This window comes from Schistocerca cancellata, chromosome 5, assembly GCF_023864275.1.
Source record: "Schistocerca cancellata isolate TAMUIC-IGC-003103 chromosome 5, iqSchCanc2.1, whole genome shotgun sequence".
Classification (NCBI taxonomy): Eukaryota; Metazoa; Arthropoda; class Insecta; order Orthoptera; family Acrididae; genus Schistocerca; species Schistocerca cancellata.
The window spans coordinates 471442833-471459791 of record NC_064630.1 but is presented as its reverse complement, the minus strand read 5'-3'; the positions used below and the strand labels follow the sequence as shown (position 1 = coordinate 471459791).

The window sequence follows — 16959 nt, the reverse complement described above, 5'->3', positions numbered from 1 at the left end:
TAAAGCACTTTGAAGAGTCTTTCAGAACGTGCGGCGCAATATCTAGCAAGTCAGACATTCTGAACGCTCGTTTGAACGTAAATCAGTGAGATGCAAGGCCACCATCTATGTCACATGACGCCACCTCTCTTCAGTACAGACTCAGGGGGTGCGACATTTTGGTTGGCTGGTTGGTTGATTCGTGGGAGAGGACCAAACAGCGAAGTCATAGGTTGCATCGGATTAGAGAAGTATGGGAGAAGAAGTCGTCCATGTCCTTTCATAAGAATGATCCCGGCATTTACCTCAAGTGATTTAAGAAAATCACGGAAAACCTAAATCATGATGGACGAACGCGTGTTTGAACCGTCGTCCTCTCGAATGCGAGTCCAGTGTTGTGATGTTTTCCACATGTGTATGTGATATACATGCCATTCCTAAGCACCAACAAACTGATAAACTCTCGAAAACTCATCGTCAGTTGTGTGATTTATTGTAATAAAATGACTGGAAACGTCACATTGATGGTTAAAGAATTACTGTAACTAAGTTATGAAAGTATGCCGTTTCAAGGCAACGGCACACAGAGGATTCATAAAAAACGTATTGTACTTGGTACAAGTTGCAATAGTCCAATGTCAGTTAATAATACGTCTACGATTAAAATTGGTAAGATGTGAAGTACGTCCGCATTTAAGTAATGGTCAGTATAACATAACCAGCGGAGGCGCAGTGCTGTAAAGTGTTGTAGGTGATGTGTTGCTGGTTCGCGTTCCAATAGATCAAAATATTATTTTACTCACCTTCGAGTTTGCTAATCGCTTCTGACACTTTCTTATTGGTTCAACAGAAGTATTGACAACAATCTCTTCTTCTTTTGCTACTTCATTATCCCACACTGTGCGCAGGGTTGGCAGGGTTAATTACGGATGTGGCGTGGGTAATTTGAAGGGGCGGCCGGATGCCCGTCCTGCCGCCACCCCATACCCCCCGGGACGGAATTAGTTTACCCCAGCTGTCTGCGTCTTGTGTGAATCGTGAAATAGTGTGAATGTGTTTCAGATGTCTGCGAGTCGTGTAACTGAGACGGGATGTGGGGACCATCCCGGTCTTCACCTAGTAGGATGTGGAAAACTGCTTAAAAACCACATCAAGGCTGGCCGGCACACCGGCCGTCGTCGTTAATCCGCCGGGCGGATTCTATCCGGGGCCGGGGCGCCTACCCGAGTCCAGGAAGCAGCGCGTTAGCGCTCTCGACTACCCTCGCGGGTAAGTATTGACTGCGATATTCGATGTTATGTAAATGGAAGTGCCCTTTCTCTGAGAAGTGAGTTTATTCGATTGGCCATCTATGTAAAAAAACGCAGTTTATATCCGTTTGACCTATGGCAGTGCCATCTAGCGGACCAACCATAGCACCATCTGGTTTCCCCCTTCAAGCTAGACGAGTTTCGTTCTTTGTAGTTTTTTCGTTTCACGCTTATTTCGTGAGATATTTGGCCCGGTCACGATCAATAGACCACCCTGTATATATGGAAATTTTCTGCTATTTTAGTAACAGAAAACTCAGAAACGAAAATACATTGGAACTTGAGACACTTCCTAGCAGGCTGTGTCTCGGAACTGGACTCGAACTTCAAATCTTAGTTGTCGCCGATAAGTGCCCTAGCGACTTTTTTTTCGCTCTTTCGATCATTTTCTCGTCGTCGTTTTTGCGTCAGTGGTTCTGTGCAGATGTGGTAAAATATCAAATCTCATCGACGAGAAATTCACTTTTTTTGTTTGTTTTTAAGACAGCGGTCACCCCCTTGACTGAACATACCGAGCTACGGTACCTGCAGCAGACTAAGTTATAAACGCACTACTCTCGACCCACTCTCACAACTGTACTTCCAACACTACCTCATTTCCTATATTTATTCTTGAAAATTACATTATTTTCTGGGCTGTTTCCTTAAGTAAGCGAAGTATAGGACTCGAACTTTCCCTCCATTCACGGTTTTAATGTGTCTTATTATCACACATCTATTTTTCTTGGCAGGCAAAATATTTTGGCCGCTATACTCCCATTAAATTGTTTGGCACCTGCGTTCTGCAGTAACTAAAATACGTTTGCTTTATTGAGTAATGTTATTAAACCTTAATCTTGTCAGAAATATAAAAACCATACACAGTGTTGCCACTTTGAAGTTAGTGCTCTTTTAATAATGGCAACTAAATGAGATATGTCAACGTGAAACTTGACTGTAATACTGTCAGACTTTGTACTGGAAACGTGAGTGACGCGCATATGTACAGTTCAACGCACCTCGTAAGTGCGGCTATATGTGTAGCGTGGATGTAGCAACAGGAGAATACACGGGCTACCTCGTAAATGGTTTGTTAACAGTACCTTGACGACTTTATTTCCCTTTATGTTTATAACAGAATATTATTTATTTACCATCCTTTCTGCTTTCTGCTTGCCGATTATGAGAGCATTTTTTAAATAATTAATGAGATCCTTTCAGTCCACTCCATTGCTTTATAAGACTGATATGTTGAACTGTTTTAACAATTTTGCAGGAGCATTGTCCCTATTGTGCATACAGATTTACTCCGAAGTGCGTACTTATTCCCTCATTTCAACGTCGTGTTTAAAACATTGGTAATAAATGAGAAATCCCACTTAATCCTAAGGCATGTGTGAAACATCCTGCCAGATCAAAATTGTGTGTCAAACCTGGTCTCGGGCCAGGGATCTTTGCCTTTCGAGGGCAAATGCTCCTATTAGCGCACACTGCGCTGCAGAGTGAAAATTCATTCTGGAAATAAGCCTTCAGACTTTGGTTAAGTCATGTCTCCACAGTAACCGTTCTTCTAGGTGTGCTAAGGTATGCAGGAGAACTTCTGTGAAGTTTGGAAGGTAGGAGATGAGGTACTGGCGGGTCGTGAGTCATGCCAGGTTAGCTCAATGAAGAGGGGCAGGTGTAACGGGATCAGATGAAATGCAGCAGAAGGAAGTACGGCAGATTCGGTGTAGACGTCCCATCGACCTTTAGGTCGTTAGGGATGGAGTACGAGCTCGGAAAGTTGAAGTTTCCAGGAATGGGAAGAAAATAGGCCATACCTTTTCAATGGGACCATGCCGACTTTTTCCTGGAGTGATTTAGTAAAATCACGGAAAACCTAAATCTGGATGGGCGGAAGCGGGTTTGAATCGTCATCTTCTCGAATAGGAGCCCAGTGTGCCAACCACTGCGTCACTACGATCGCTAAATCGAACCGAGAATTAAGCAAATATTCCCTGAGACCCGTATATCTGATAAAAAAAAGGAGAGAAATTCCAAAGACTGGTGTTGAGATTACCGAATGTCATTTGCTTAGTTGTTAACTCTGATTTTTTTTAAATTTCTCTCTCTCTCTCTCTCTCTCTCTCTCTCTCTCACTCACTCTCTCTCATTCTCTCTCTCTTTCTCTCTTTCTCTCTCTCTCTCTCTCTCTCTCTCACTCTCTCTCTATCTATCTATGTATCTACCTGTCTGAATGTAAGACTACATGCCTTGAGACGGCATCTAGACGCTTTACCGGAGATGAAATGGGCAGAAACTGTAGTGTGAGTTATTGTGTGGGTTGTTGATTTGTGGAGTTTGATACAGCTGGAAGTATGTGAATCCAAAGTCAGATTTCCACCGTAAGGAGATAACGAACAAAGCTTAAAGCATCTTTGTACCCTCACCACCGCAATGATGAATGAAGCAATTTTATTTTATTTATCGCTGTTTCTCTTACAATTTATGTATGTCTCAGTGCTCAGGAGCTGCATCTTCTGTAGTACGCGGCGGCTAATAGTGGTCGTTCTAACATTAGTCGCGAGAAAGCAGACGTAAAATGATGTGCTTTCAGTGCAGAGGAATAACTACGAAAGCGGAAGTACTACAGCGCAGGGTCTTAGAACTCCTCAGACATTCATCGTGCTACTTTTCACACATCTCTAACCAAAAGTTAGTGACCGTTTAAAGTCAATTTTCTGTACTATTCAAACAAACACCCATTCAAATAAATAGTGGGCAACAACTTAAGAAAACATCTTTATAATGTCTCGTTATAAGAAATGCCGGCTTCTTGTTATTTTGAGAGCCCCAGAAGAAAAATTAGTTAGCTTACGTAGTCCATAACCTGCTGTATTACCCCAGATAACATGTTCTGACGCATTTCTTCGCTTAATGTATGTAGATGGCATGTAAATATATTTTACATCATGAACGTGTTATTTCCAAGAGAAGAGCAGCACTATGTACTACACAGTGTCGCTATAATCTGGCATGTCCCTGTCGTTCTCCAGTTAAAAGGCAGCATTACCTAATGGGTTGGATAGTTTATTTTTCATCCATACAGAGCAACGAGTCTCTTTTATACCAAATAGTACACAGCATAAAAAACTATTTTTATTAAATAAATGGTAAACTGTTAAATTCCTCACCACCCCACAGAAAACGAGAAGAAGCCTTCCTTTAATAGTCTAAGCTCTGAAACGTCCCCTTAGAAAAATTAAGAATGACCGTGCTGGTAAACTTCTACGCTATTTGCTACAGAAACATCTGAGCAAAACACAACGTCCTCAAACAGTTTTCTCTTTACTTATTATCACCATCACTAAACTGACACACAATATTTTTTAGCTCAACGCAATCTGACTTTCAATAATGCTTACAAAATAATGGCCCTGACTAATAACAACCTATACCTTTCATGAATCACCTCACAAATACTGCCAGCTAAATAAAAGATTCTAAATACTGAAGGCACTAACTACTGATAGTCATAGTTAGCAAATGAAAGATTTTGACAGAGAGCCAACAAAATATATATATATATATATATATATATATATATATATATATATATATATATATATATATATATCAATTCATGACATCCATCTTTACAAATTTCCTTTTTCTGTTGGACACACGTCCAGATCTTTCCCACATTTTCGGATTATTTTCTCAACCATATTTTATCTATGTCTTCTGTAAGTACGTTTCGGAGTGATTCTACAGCTAGCTGTTTACTAACTTTAGAGTTAATTATTTCTCCGAAAAATTTGTTTCATGCTGTTGGACTTCTAAAGCGACTGAATTTTGCTGGATCTCTCATCTTCCCTTTATGTAATCTTCAGGCTTTGAAATTTTCCTATGCCGTCAGGCCATAGAAAGAGATACGAATCAGCTTCTAAGTATGATTCTATTATTTTCATAATGAAACTGACTGCAACTGCAAACCACAGAAGCATCAGGCAAGGGAGTCCTGGTTTCACTGTTGCGTAGCTGAAATATCTTCCCCACTATCTCCTCAGTGTGTCCAGGTGACTTGTGTGCTGTTACAACTTATCACTAGAGAGATAATCTCTGATTGGGAGTCGATAACCGGCCGAGTCGTATTCCCAAATACGGAAACTACAATGTCAGCATATGGAATAAATAAGTAATTGCATAAAATTAAATTAAATGAATAAATATAGAATTCAAGTTGATTAATTCGATGGTCTCTGACAAATGTGACAGGTATGTGTCATCATGACAACACATTCGATGGAACACAGAGCGGCCGTTACAGAACAAAGGGAAAATATACTTTAGCGTCCTATCACGGTCATTGGAGACTAAATGGAAACTCGCATTGAACAAGGATAGCGCGAGGAATTGGCAGTAACGTTTTCAACGTAACCATCCTAGAATTTTGGGAAATAGCGGAAATGTACCAATTCGTTACGTACGTTAGCGATAGTTACAGTACCTTAAGACTGAAGAAAAATAATTTACATCTCCGGTAGCGAGTGAATATGAGTGTCTCATAAAGGGAAATGTCAAATTTAGGCTTTTAAATTTAACGATGGAAATCCAGGATGGAATAATGACAATAATATGAAAAGGGTAGATTGCTACTCACCATATAGCGGAAATGGTGAGTCGCAGACAGGCAAAGCAAAGTAAGCCTTCAACTAAACCCCTTCTTCTGAAATAGACAAAACACACAAACACACACACACACACACACACACACACACACACACACACACACATTGACGCAAACACGACTCACATACTTATGATCACTGTCTCTGGCCGCCAAGACCAGATCAGAGTCCAGTCAGTGGTCATATGTGTGTGAGCCATGTTTGCGTCAATGTGTGTGCGTCTTGTCCATTTCAGAGGACGGCCTTTTAGCTGAAAATTTACTTGCCTAGCAGTCTTTTTGTTGTGTCTATCTGCGACTCAGCATCCCCACTATCCAGTGAATGGCAATGTATCCTTTTTATAATATTGGGCTTTCAATTTAGTTACATTTCTCATATATTTTTAAATTGATATTGAGGAGAACCGTATTTTTTCTTGCAAGTGATCATTGCTACGTCCTTAGAAATGAAAGGCTGCCAGAAATCACTTTAATAATTCAATATTGAGGCGAAACGTAGTGAGCTGTGTGTACAGGTATCAATTCACAGACATCTTAAAAACATGTTCTGGACGAAGACTGGAACCGCAAGCCTAGCCCGTCCAGTCACGCCTTAGGACCTGTCCTCACAGTTATAGCTTCACCTCCACCAGTACGTCTCTCCTATTCGCGGTGCTTCCAGCTTTCTTAAGAGGAACACTGGCAAACATGAAGCTGTGAAGGCTGGTTCACATCCACTGCTACATACATACTCCACAAGTCACCATAAGGTGTAACGCTGATAGTCATTCTCTTTTCTGTTCCACTAGCAAATGGAACGAGGGAAAGACAACCGTCTGTATACAGGGTGAATCACCTGCCTCTACCGACAGGTTTTATGCAACCCGCAATGTCTTCAAAAACCTAGCGTAAGGTTTTCATATTGTCTCACTTGCTACGTGCGAAGAATTAGTCCTACAGGAAAAATGAACAGGATCCTATTGCACGAAATTTAATATAGTTAAATTTTGTACTGGCACACATTCTCGCTAGAACACATAATTTTCGAGTTGTTCAAGAAAAAAGAAATTATCTTCAAACACGTTTTTCTTGACTAACTCGAAAACTGGGGCCTCTGGCGTAAACGTATCCTAGTACAAAATTTAACAGTATTAAATTTCCTACAAAAATGTCCTCTTCACTTTTCTGTAGGAATAAAAGCGAGCGAGAGAATATGAAAATCTTGCCCATGGTTTTTGAAGGCATTGCACGTAGCATAAAGCCCATCGGTAGGAGCAGCTCAATCACCCCATATAAGCGACGATCAAAATGTTCTTGTTCGAATACCACACCAACCCCTTGGTTACGTCTCGATGCTTTTACACATGCGAATCGGAGTAGCGGTGTCGTATATGTGCTGCAGCAACGCCCTCAAACAGAAACTTTTGGATCACCCCTATTACAAGGATGTGCTGAAAAGTAACGCTTCCGAATTTTTTATTCTGTTCTCAATATCGGCTGAGATATTACATGTCACGCATATTATGTTATGTGATGTTGTGTTAACTGGGGACCTAGAAACGACGGAGAGGCTCCGTCCCCGCCGCAGCCACAGTGGTCCGCAGCTCCACGACGACAACCGCAGTCCACTTCACCCCTCTGCCGCCCCACACCGATCCCAGGATTATTGTGCGGTTCGGCCTCCGGTGGACCCCCCCCTCCCCCCCCCACCCAGGGAACGTCTCACACCAGACGAGTGTAACCCCTATGTTTGCGTGGTAGAGGAATGGTGGTGTACGCGTACGTGGAGAACCTGTTTGCGCAGCAATCGCCGACGTAGTGTAGCTGAGGCTGTATCAGGGGAACCAGCCCGCATTCGCCGAGGCAGATGGAAAACCGCCTAAGAACCATCCACACACTGAACAGCTCACCGGACCTCGACACAAATCCGCCGGGTGGATTCGTGCCGGGGACCGGCGCTCCTTCCTGTCCGGAAAACCGTGCGATAGACCGCACGTCCAACTGGGCGGGCTGTCATGCATTTTACTCGGCCCACTTTTCCCCTGACGCCAGTTGCAACTCTGTGCCGGAAGACAGCTCCGAATAGTAGCGTGTAGCATGGTGGTGTATAACGTAACTATGTCGGAGAGTGAGAAACAGGTGTTGTAATCGAGTTTCGAATGCGAAATATTCGACCAGACATAGAGCACCCTCTCCTTCAGCATGCAAAGGCCAGACCGCACACAAGCGCTGAGACATCTAGAACAATCCGACGCCTTGGGTTCGGTGTCATAGATTATCCTCCGTACAGTCTCGACTTCGCTGCAAACGAGTTTCATCTGTTTCCAAAACTTAAAGGACACCTTCGAACACTTCACTTTGACAGTGATGAAGCAGTGCAAGCGAAGGTAAAGTTGTGACTCCATCAAAGAAGCCAGCCATTCTCTAGCGACGGTGTCAATAAATTGGTGTACACTTGGGATAAAGGTTTTCGTCTCCAGAATGACTAACCGAGCAATAAATGTCTAGATACGAAGAATATAGCTGTAGAATGTTAATAACGCTTGTTTTATCTAAAAAGCTTTAAGACTTTTCACATGAAGATTTGTAGGCATTACTTTTCGCCACGCCCTGTTACTTCCATATGAGCCCTGCTCTCTCTCATCTTGGCTTCGGGGTCCTAATGTGTGATACATGCTGGAGGCAGTAGGATCGTCCTGCATTCTGTTGCAAACGTCTGTTCTCTAAACTCTCTCAATAGTTGCTGATGAGTCTTCCGGGCTGTACTCCGTGGTCGAAGAAACTTCAGGTTCCTGGCGTTCCTTTTAGAGCTGCGCTGGACGTCTTCCGAGGAGCTTATGACAAAGCTCAGTCTTGCTCACTGACGGGTCAGACGTCGGAGAGCGACATAAATATTGCGTAAAGAGGGAATGGTTGCGTTTACACGTGATCAGCAGAGATTATACTAGTCAGAGATAAAACTTAAGTGTCGATTGTCACCTGTCAACGATAAAAACGTGAGGAACCGAAAAGTTTCTTCGAACATGTCCATACAGGCCAGAAAATTCATCAGCAATCAGGATATGCCGTCGTGAAAATCTTAATTGTACTTATCAATAGTGTTTCGCGAAAAGAACATCATCTTCCCCCAGCGATTCCAGTCCTGTTCACGGATCATTTCTGTAATATTCTTGTGCTGTTTGAAACTACCGGTACAAATTTAGCAGCACGCCTCTGAATTTCTTCGATGTCCTCCTTGAATTCGGCCTGGCGGGGATCCCAAACGCGAGAGCAGTACTTCATAACGGGTCGCACAGTCTCTCTACATATAGATGAGGCACACTTGCCTCGAATTCTACCAATAAACTGAAGTTGATAATTCTTGTTCCCTACAATTGATCTTAACGTATTCATCCATTTCATATTGCTATACAGCGTTACGCCCAGATATTTAATGGACATGACTGTATCAAGCAGCACTGAACTAATATTGTATTCGATTATTACAGAATTGCTTTTCCTACTCATTTACTTTAACTTACATGTTTATACTTTAAGAGCAAGCTGCCATTCATCACACCAAATAGAAATTCTGTCCAAAATATCCCGTATTCTTCTACAGTAACTCAGTGATGACACTTTTCCACACAGTAAAGCGTCATCAGCAAACAGTCACGTGTTGCTACTTATCTTATCCGTCAGATTGTTCTAGACCACAAGGTGATCTTGCTAAATGGAAACAAACACCAGAAAACGATTCCTGAAATGATGAGAGCAAAAAAGGTCACATGGGCATATGGTCGAAAATACACTGCAAAAGAGGTCACCCATTTGAAGCTGGTTCTAAAAGATCTTTCACAGCCTCTGTTACAATGATCTGTAGCACATGTGGAAACCACGGATAAGAGGGGCTATTCTGTCTGTATTGTTTTACTTTCACATTCAAGAGGCTAGGGGACTGGAGCACGCCATCATGTTACAGCTACCTTACCACCAAGTACATGTCTTCCAGCAGGAGAGGCACGTTCAGCCACAGAAACTGTAGACATGCCTCACCTATGAGGCATTATGGTAGCATGAGTGTCCCCAAAAGGCAGTCGCCAATAATCTCCTGCCACACATTGAGACTGCTCCAAGGCTGATGGTCCACTCCTAGCACTTCACGGAATTCTCTGTAGCTCACATGTGATTGTTGTGAAGGTTATGATGCATCCCATATAAAGGTAGCCTCGTCTGCGGATAGGTTGTGTAACAGCAATCGTGGCAGCATGGTGGCCTGTGCAATGAACCAGCAACAAAACAGTTATATGTAATAAGAGAAACACAGGTACTACCAGCCACATCGAGCACTGTGGTAATGCAATGCCGAGAATTAAACGTTTGTGCTGGACTAGGACTCGAATCCCGATTTGCCACTTCTCATGAGCAGTTGCGTTTACCACTTCGGCCATCCTGACACGGTTCCTGACCGACTCAAATTTCCAACCTACTGCAGTGAGGACATAAACAAGACGTCTGCGCTACTTCAGTGCCAAAGGTAGACTGACGGACATGTATGATAGAACATACACCACTCAAATATATACATTTCTTTATGTGATACAAATAGTGGCTCTCGTCTTAGAGAATGTCCCATACTGTCGTCTGGCTTACCTGATGCTGGCTAACCGCCTGCCTGGTGCTGATAACTGGATCACTGTCAAAGATATCTTACCTCCATCTTAAAATGGGTGATACCATTGTAACACATCTCTGACCATATGTCCATATGACCTTTGTCGTTCCTTATCCTCTCAGGTATAGTTTCCTGCAGTTTTTTCCCCATTTAGCAAAATTATTCTGTGTCAAGAACAAGAATGGTCCCTTTTTCCCCCTCGGGCGCTCCTGCTGATACCTTTGTCTTTGATGCACACTCTCCATCCAGAGTAACGTACCGGGCTTTATTACTTACAAAGTCTTCATGCGACTCACACATATGAGAATCTGTTCCATATACTCGAACCATGGTTGACGATTTGTAGTGTGGCACTGTGTGAAATGTTTTCCTGAAATCTAGGAAGACGGAATCTACCTGTTGCGCTTCATTCATGTTTGACGGATATCGTGTGAGGAAAAGGCACGACGAATTTTACACCTGGTCTGTGAGGAGTGCCAGGATAGCTCATCTGGTAAGAGTATTGCCTAGAAGAGGTAAGTCTCTCGGCTTCAGTTCCAGTCAGACATTCAATGTTCTACTACTGGACAGTTTCAAAACAGCATACACTCAACTGTAATGTGAAAGGTTCATCCTGGATCTCATTATAAGGTCATTATCTCCCACTTTATGAACTATGCTGTTCTTCACAAATGAGAATTAATTTGATTCATAATTTACTTCGCATTCCGTCGTCGTTCAAGCTGTGTGCTGCAGTGCGCCCGGCACCTGGCCACACCTGTGGCTGACCTTAACGCCTGGCCTGGCCTTAATGGAAGGCGTAATAAAAAAGGGCAGAGTGCTTCCTGGAGCTAATGACGCGATAGCGTTGTTATGTCTGGAAGAGAACAAAGGACGAATTTCCCACCGCTTTTACATCGTCATAACGAATATCTCGCTGTATACACGATTCCATAGAAAGTAAGCCCGAAGCCTTTTCCATTGCATAGAAACCGTGTTTTCGTGTAGCGGTAAGACGGAAATTGGCAGTGGGATCTAATGAAAAAGCGACTTTCCTTCCTGTTAGTAGGATTTGTAAAAACAAAATTACGTCATGGCTCCCATTAACCTTGATCACAGGCATTCTCATATGGCTGTGTGCGTGCGCATGTGTATAGTGTGTGTGTGTGTGTGTGTGTGTGTGTGTGTGTGTGTGATTTTGTTACTCAGATAAGGTTAGAAGGAGAAAGTAATTTGCTGCCTCCGTGTCCCAGTTCTGCAGAAACGACACTGTGATTGAACTAAGTCGCAGTACGTCTATTACGTCCGTGGCTAATGACAGAGACAAAGAGTTTGGGAATCTTTCAGGAAAATCTTATACAGTATGTCGACAGACGAATTTCTTCTCGCCGTTGGCTCAAGTCAGGTGTGTAACGAATGCAACCACGGATGTGAAAGGAAGAAGACTAGACGCTCAAGGAAAGCCTGAACATGCAACGTGTATCAATCAACGATCTATAATCAGGTATACACAAATGAGCGAGATAATTTGTTGTTCAGTACAAAATTTATACTGACTTCTGTTTATTATCCGCGGTCCTGGTGCTCGCGTTGTTCCAGGTCTCACGACTTTAATGTGAATATGGAATCAGTGGGTTCGTGGGGGGGCATGGACAACGCCATCCGGGTTCTCAAAGGCCCTACCTGATTAACGCCCTATAGGACTGACGTTGTTTGGTCATCCCTGCAAGGTGGAACAGCCGTGTCAGATATCTTGGGTCAAAGTGTTGTGTACATAGTCCCGCGTAGTCAGCGCGTACACAACTTTCCCAATAGAGCGCGCCCCGCTAAGCACAACAGCGCAGGCGCAGCGCTCGTTCGTCTCCGCACTACGAGATGGTGCTGTCTTAGAGACAGACCAAATTCTGCTTCCGCCGATCCGGGTGTATATGTAACGCAGCCAATGAGATCGCTGCTAACGTAGAACCTTTTCTCCTCACGGATCACACTCGTGATACCTGAATGCGTGAGGTACTATAACGAGTGTACAGACCTCCGATTAGTCAGTTTGCATTGGTCTGTACTCAAGTTTCAGTCTGCGCCTAATAAGATTACCATATTCCTATACATAGCCATGAAAATAAATGAATAGACACTTTCTCAAGTATCAGAGATATGTGAGAATAAGATTAACGTACCAATACCAATGGAACTTAAGATTGTCAATTGTAAATAGCATCCAGAACCAAGTTAAGTTATTTTTGTGCTTATTATTTTAATAAATGTGTGTGAAAATCAATCAAGTTCTGTTTAAAGTTGTCACTGTCAATCTGCTACTCTAAGTGTGCAAGTGACATTTCTATCGTCAGACCTAACGGCAGAAGATAAACACGCCACGATAAGACCACGAGACATATTGCTGACACTCGCCTACTTCGTTAGAGCGACAAGTCAAATAATCTGATGGTGTGTGTACCGAAGGCCTTACAGTACGCACACCACACAAAGAAACTGGCTTTTTCAGAGCAAGACAAGTATCCACCCACACGTTCAGTTAAATCTGCGGAGCACTGCGTCGCGTAATGTCACGAGAGCCGCACATCTTCAATAGTACGTGAAGGTTTTGGCCGCGGCTACAACGCCATGGGAGCTCCGATACAGGGACGCAAGGAATGACTCACTTTCACGAAATAAAAGGTGTATACAGTGGATGAGTCTGTCCGCGTAGTAACGTTAAAGTAGCGTACTTTATTTAAGAGTTGGTGCAATACGTACATCATTGCCATCACATGCTACTTAACTGGTGAGAGGACAGAGCTCGAGGTACTTCCAAACGTCTGTGTTATGATAAGAGAGGTCACTTTTTTGGTGTGGGCGAGGGGGTCACCCAGAGAAACAGTCGTTTTCAGAGCGGAAACAAAATAAGAGAAACTATATTTTTCAGCTCTGTCTATGTGTGCTTTGCGTTGTGACTCATACTTCAGCCCTAATGTCACTATCTGACGCTCAGTATCCGAAGTATGCATGTTACTGATTATGGTGTAATTGCACGATTAGATGCAAAGTGTCTGGTATCTATTATTATCTTAAATCACAGCACAGGTAATCTTTAGTTTCAGTTTGTAGACCTTGAAGGTGATTTATATACTGGGTTTTCTGAAACAGGCATAATTGTAATATTGAACGGTACTGTAGATTTTTGAGACAGATATAGCTATTGAATGATTTACTTACCTAATTCTAGTAGCTGCCACTTCCGTGTACGCTTCAGCATCGGATGCAAACGACAGGAACACGACAAGCAGCAAGATCGCCAACATCTGTGGACACCGGGAAGAACCAGCAATTAGTCAAATATACACTCCTGGAAATTGAAATAAGAACACCGTGAATTCATTGTCCCAGGAAGGGGAAACTTTATTGACACATTCCTGGGGTCAGATACATCACATGATCACACTGACAGAACCACAGGCACATAGACACAGGCAACAGAGCATGCACAATGTCGGCACTAGTACAGTGTATATCCACCTTTCGCAGCAATGCAGGCTGCTATTCTCCCATGGAGACGATCGTAGAGATGCTGGATGTAGTCCTGTGGAACGGCTTGCCATGCCATTTCCACCTGGCGCCTCAGTTGGACCAGCGTTCGTGCTGGACGTGCAGACCGCGTGAGACGACGCTTCATCCAGTCCCAAACATGCTCAATGGGGGACAGATCCGGAGATCTTGCTGGCCAGGGTAGTTGACTTACACCTTCTAGAGCACGTTGGGTGGCACGGGATACATGCGGACGTGCATTGTCCTGCTGGAACAGCAAGTTCCCTTGCCGGTCTAGGAATGGTAGAACGATGGGTTCGATGACGGTTTGGATGTACCGTGCACTATTCAGTGTCCCCTCGACGATCACCAGTGGTGTACGGCCAGTGTAGGAGATCGCTCCCCACATGATGATGCCGGGTGTTGGCCCTGTGTGCCTCGGTCGTATGCAGTCCTGATTGTGGCGCTCACCTGCACGGCGCCAAACACGCATACGACCATCATTGGCACCAAGGCAGAAGCGACTCTCACCGCTGAAGACGACGCGTCTCCATTCGTCCCTCCATTCACGCCTGTCGCGACACCACTGGAGGCGGGCTGCACGATGTTGGGGCGCGAGCGGAAGACGGCCTAACGGTGTGCGGGACCGTAGCCCAGCTTCATGGAGACGGTTGCGAATGGTCCTCGCCGATATCCCAGGAGTAACAGTGTCCCTAATTTGCTGGGAAGTGGCGGTGCGGTCCCCTACGGCACTGCGTAGGATCCTACGGTCTTGGCGTGCATCCGTGCGTCGCTGCGGTCCGGTCCCAGGTCGACGGGCACGTGCACCTTCCGCCGACCACTGGCGACAACATCAATGTACTGTGGAGACCTCACGCCCCACGTGTTGAGCAATTCGGCGGTACGCCCACCCGGCCTCCCGCATGCCCACTATACGCCCTCGCTCAAAGTCCGTCAACTGCACATACGGTTCACGTCCACGCTGTCGCGGCATGCTACCAGTGTTAAAGACTGCGATGGAGCTCTGTATGCCACGGCAAACTGGCTGACACTGACGGCGGTGGTACACAAATGCTGCGCAGCTAGCGCCATTCGACGGCCAACACCGCGGTTCCTGGTGTGTCCGCTGTGCCGTGCGTGTGATCATTGCTTGTACAGCCCTCTCACAGTGTCCGGAGCAAGTATGGTGGGTCTGACACACCGGTGTGAATGTGTTCTTTTTTCCATTTCCAGGAGTGTAGTATGGTCCAGGTTATCGCAGTACAACATGTAAGAGGTAATATTGTCACTTTAGTGCTGTTTAATTGTAAGATCTCTAGATTATACTTTGTATTCGATAAGAGTGATGTGATTTCTAGTTTTATTCGATGAGTCATACTTCCCTCATGTATACTGGATATTTTTCAGACGGAAGTTTTTAATAGTCGATATGTTACACCACTATGGTTCTGAGTACAAGCAATGTGATCTTTGGCTGGCAGTAGTACTGTCGTTGCCTGTGTAGCATTTGAGAGTATTAAGTGAAACAGTCTGGTGTTGGGAGTTCGTTTAGCATCTCTGTAATGCTCTCACGTCGACTAAACGATTCCGTGACGAAATGCGCCGCTCTTCGTTGGATCTTCCGTATCTCTTCAGTCTTCTATCCGCACTCCCGTATAATGAACAAAATACAGGCGAATGAAATATCAGACCACCTGTGTGATCGGACTGAAGAGTTTGTAGCAGAATGAACACTGGATATCAATATCAACAGAGAGAAATCTCTAGACGTAAAAGTAACTTCGGGAGTACACCTTGGAAGTGTTAGAGAACCAATACTTTTACAACGTATATAAACGACCTAGTGAATAAGGTTGAAAGTTCCAAAAGGTTCTTCGCGGATGGTGCTGTTGTATACATAGAAGTCGCAACGCTAGAAAATTGTAGCGAAATGCAAGAAAACCTGCAAGAGATCGATGCTTGGTGCAGCGATTGGCAGTTAGTCCTCAACATAAATGTAACGTATTGGGCAGAAAGACTCATTATTATATGATTACACGAATGCAGAACAATCATTGGAAGCAGTCGCACCCATAAAATGTCTACGTGCACGCGTACGGAGCGATTTAAAGTCAAACGACCACATAAAGCAAATGGCAGGTAAGACACATGCCAGAAACGTCTAGATTCGCAGTTGATGTGCAGTGAGATGAAGCAAAATCTTCGTAGTTTGCCGATGACACTGAAATCCTGTCAGAGACAGCGAAAGAACTAGGAAGAGCATCTAAAGGATAGGAGAGTGCCTTAAGAGGAGAATATAAAATCAACGTCAACATGTAGTCGAATTAAATCAGGTGATGCTGAGGTAATTAGATCAGGAAACGAGACAGTAAGCGAGTTTTGTTATTTGGGCAGCAAAATAACTGATAATGGCCGACGTAGAGAGAGTATAAAACGTAGGCCGGCAATGGCAAGTAAATCACTTCTGAAGAACAGAAATTTGTTAACATGGAATACAGATCTAAGTTTTAGGAAGTCTTCTCTGAAAGTATTTGCATGAAGTGTAGCCAGGTAAGGAAGTGAAACATGGACCGTAACAGTTTAGACAAGAACAGAACAGAAGTTTACGAAAGGTAGAGCAACAGGAGAATGTGGAAGATTATATGGTTAAACCACTTAATAAATGAGGATGTACTGAATAGAATTGGGGAGACAAATTTGCTTCACAACTCATTAAAATAAGGGATCGGTTGATGGAACATATTCTCAGACATCAAGGGATTACCAATACTGGAGGGATATGTGGGGAATAAAAATTGCAGAGGGAGACCAAGAGATGAATACAGTAAGCACATTCAGAAGGCTGTAATTTGCAGTAGTTCGCAGATAAAGAAGCCCGCACAGGATAG

At 43.8% G+C, this 16959-nt stretch overlaps 1 protein-coding gene across 1 annotated transcript in view; it reads right to left on the bottom strand.

Annotated features, from left to right (window-relative positions):
• LOC126187972 (uncharacterized) overlaps positions 1 to 16959 on the bottom strand; it is a 32414-nt gene that overhangs the window by 9058 nt on the left and 6397 nt on the right. The window contains exon 2 of the mRNA XM_049929357.1: positions 13763 to 13848. Within this exon, the coding sequence (XP_049785314.1) occupies positions 13763 to 13848 (86 nt within the window). The remainder of the gene's footprint in view (positions 1 to 13762; positions 13849 to 16959) is intronic.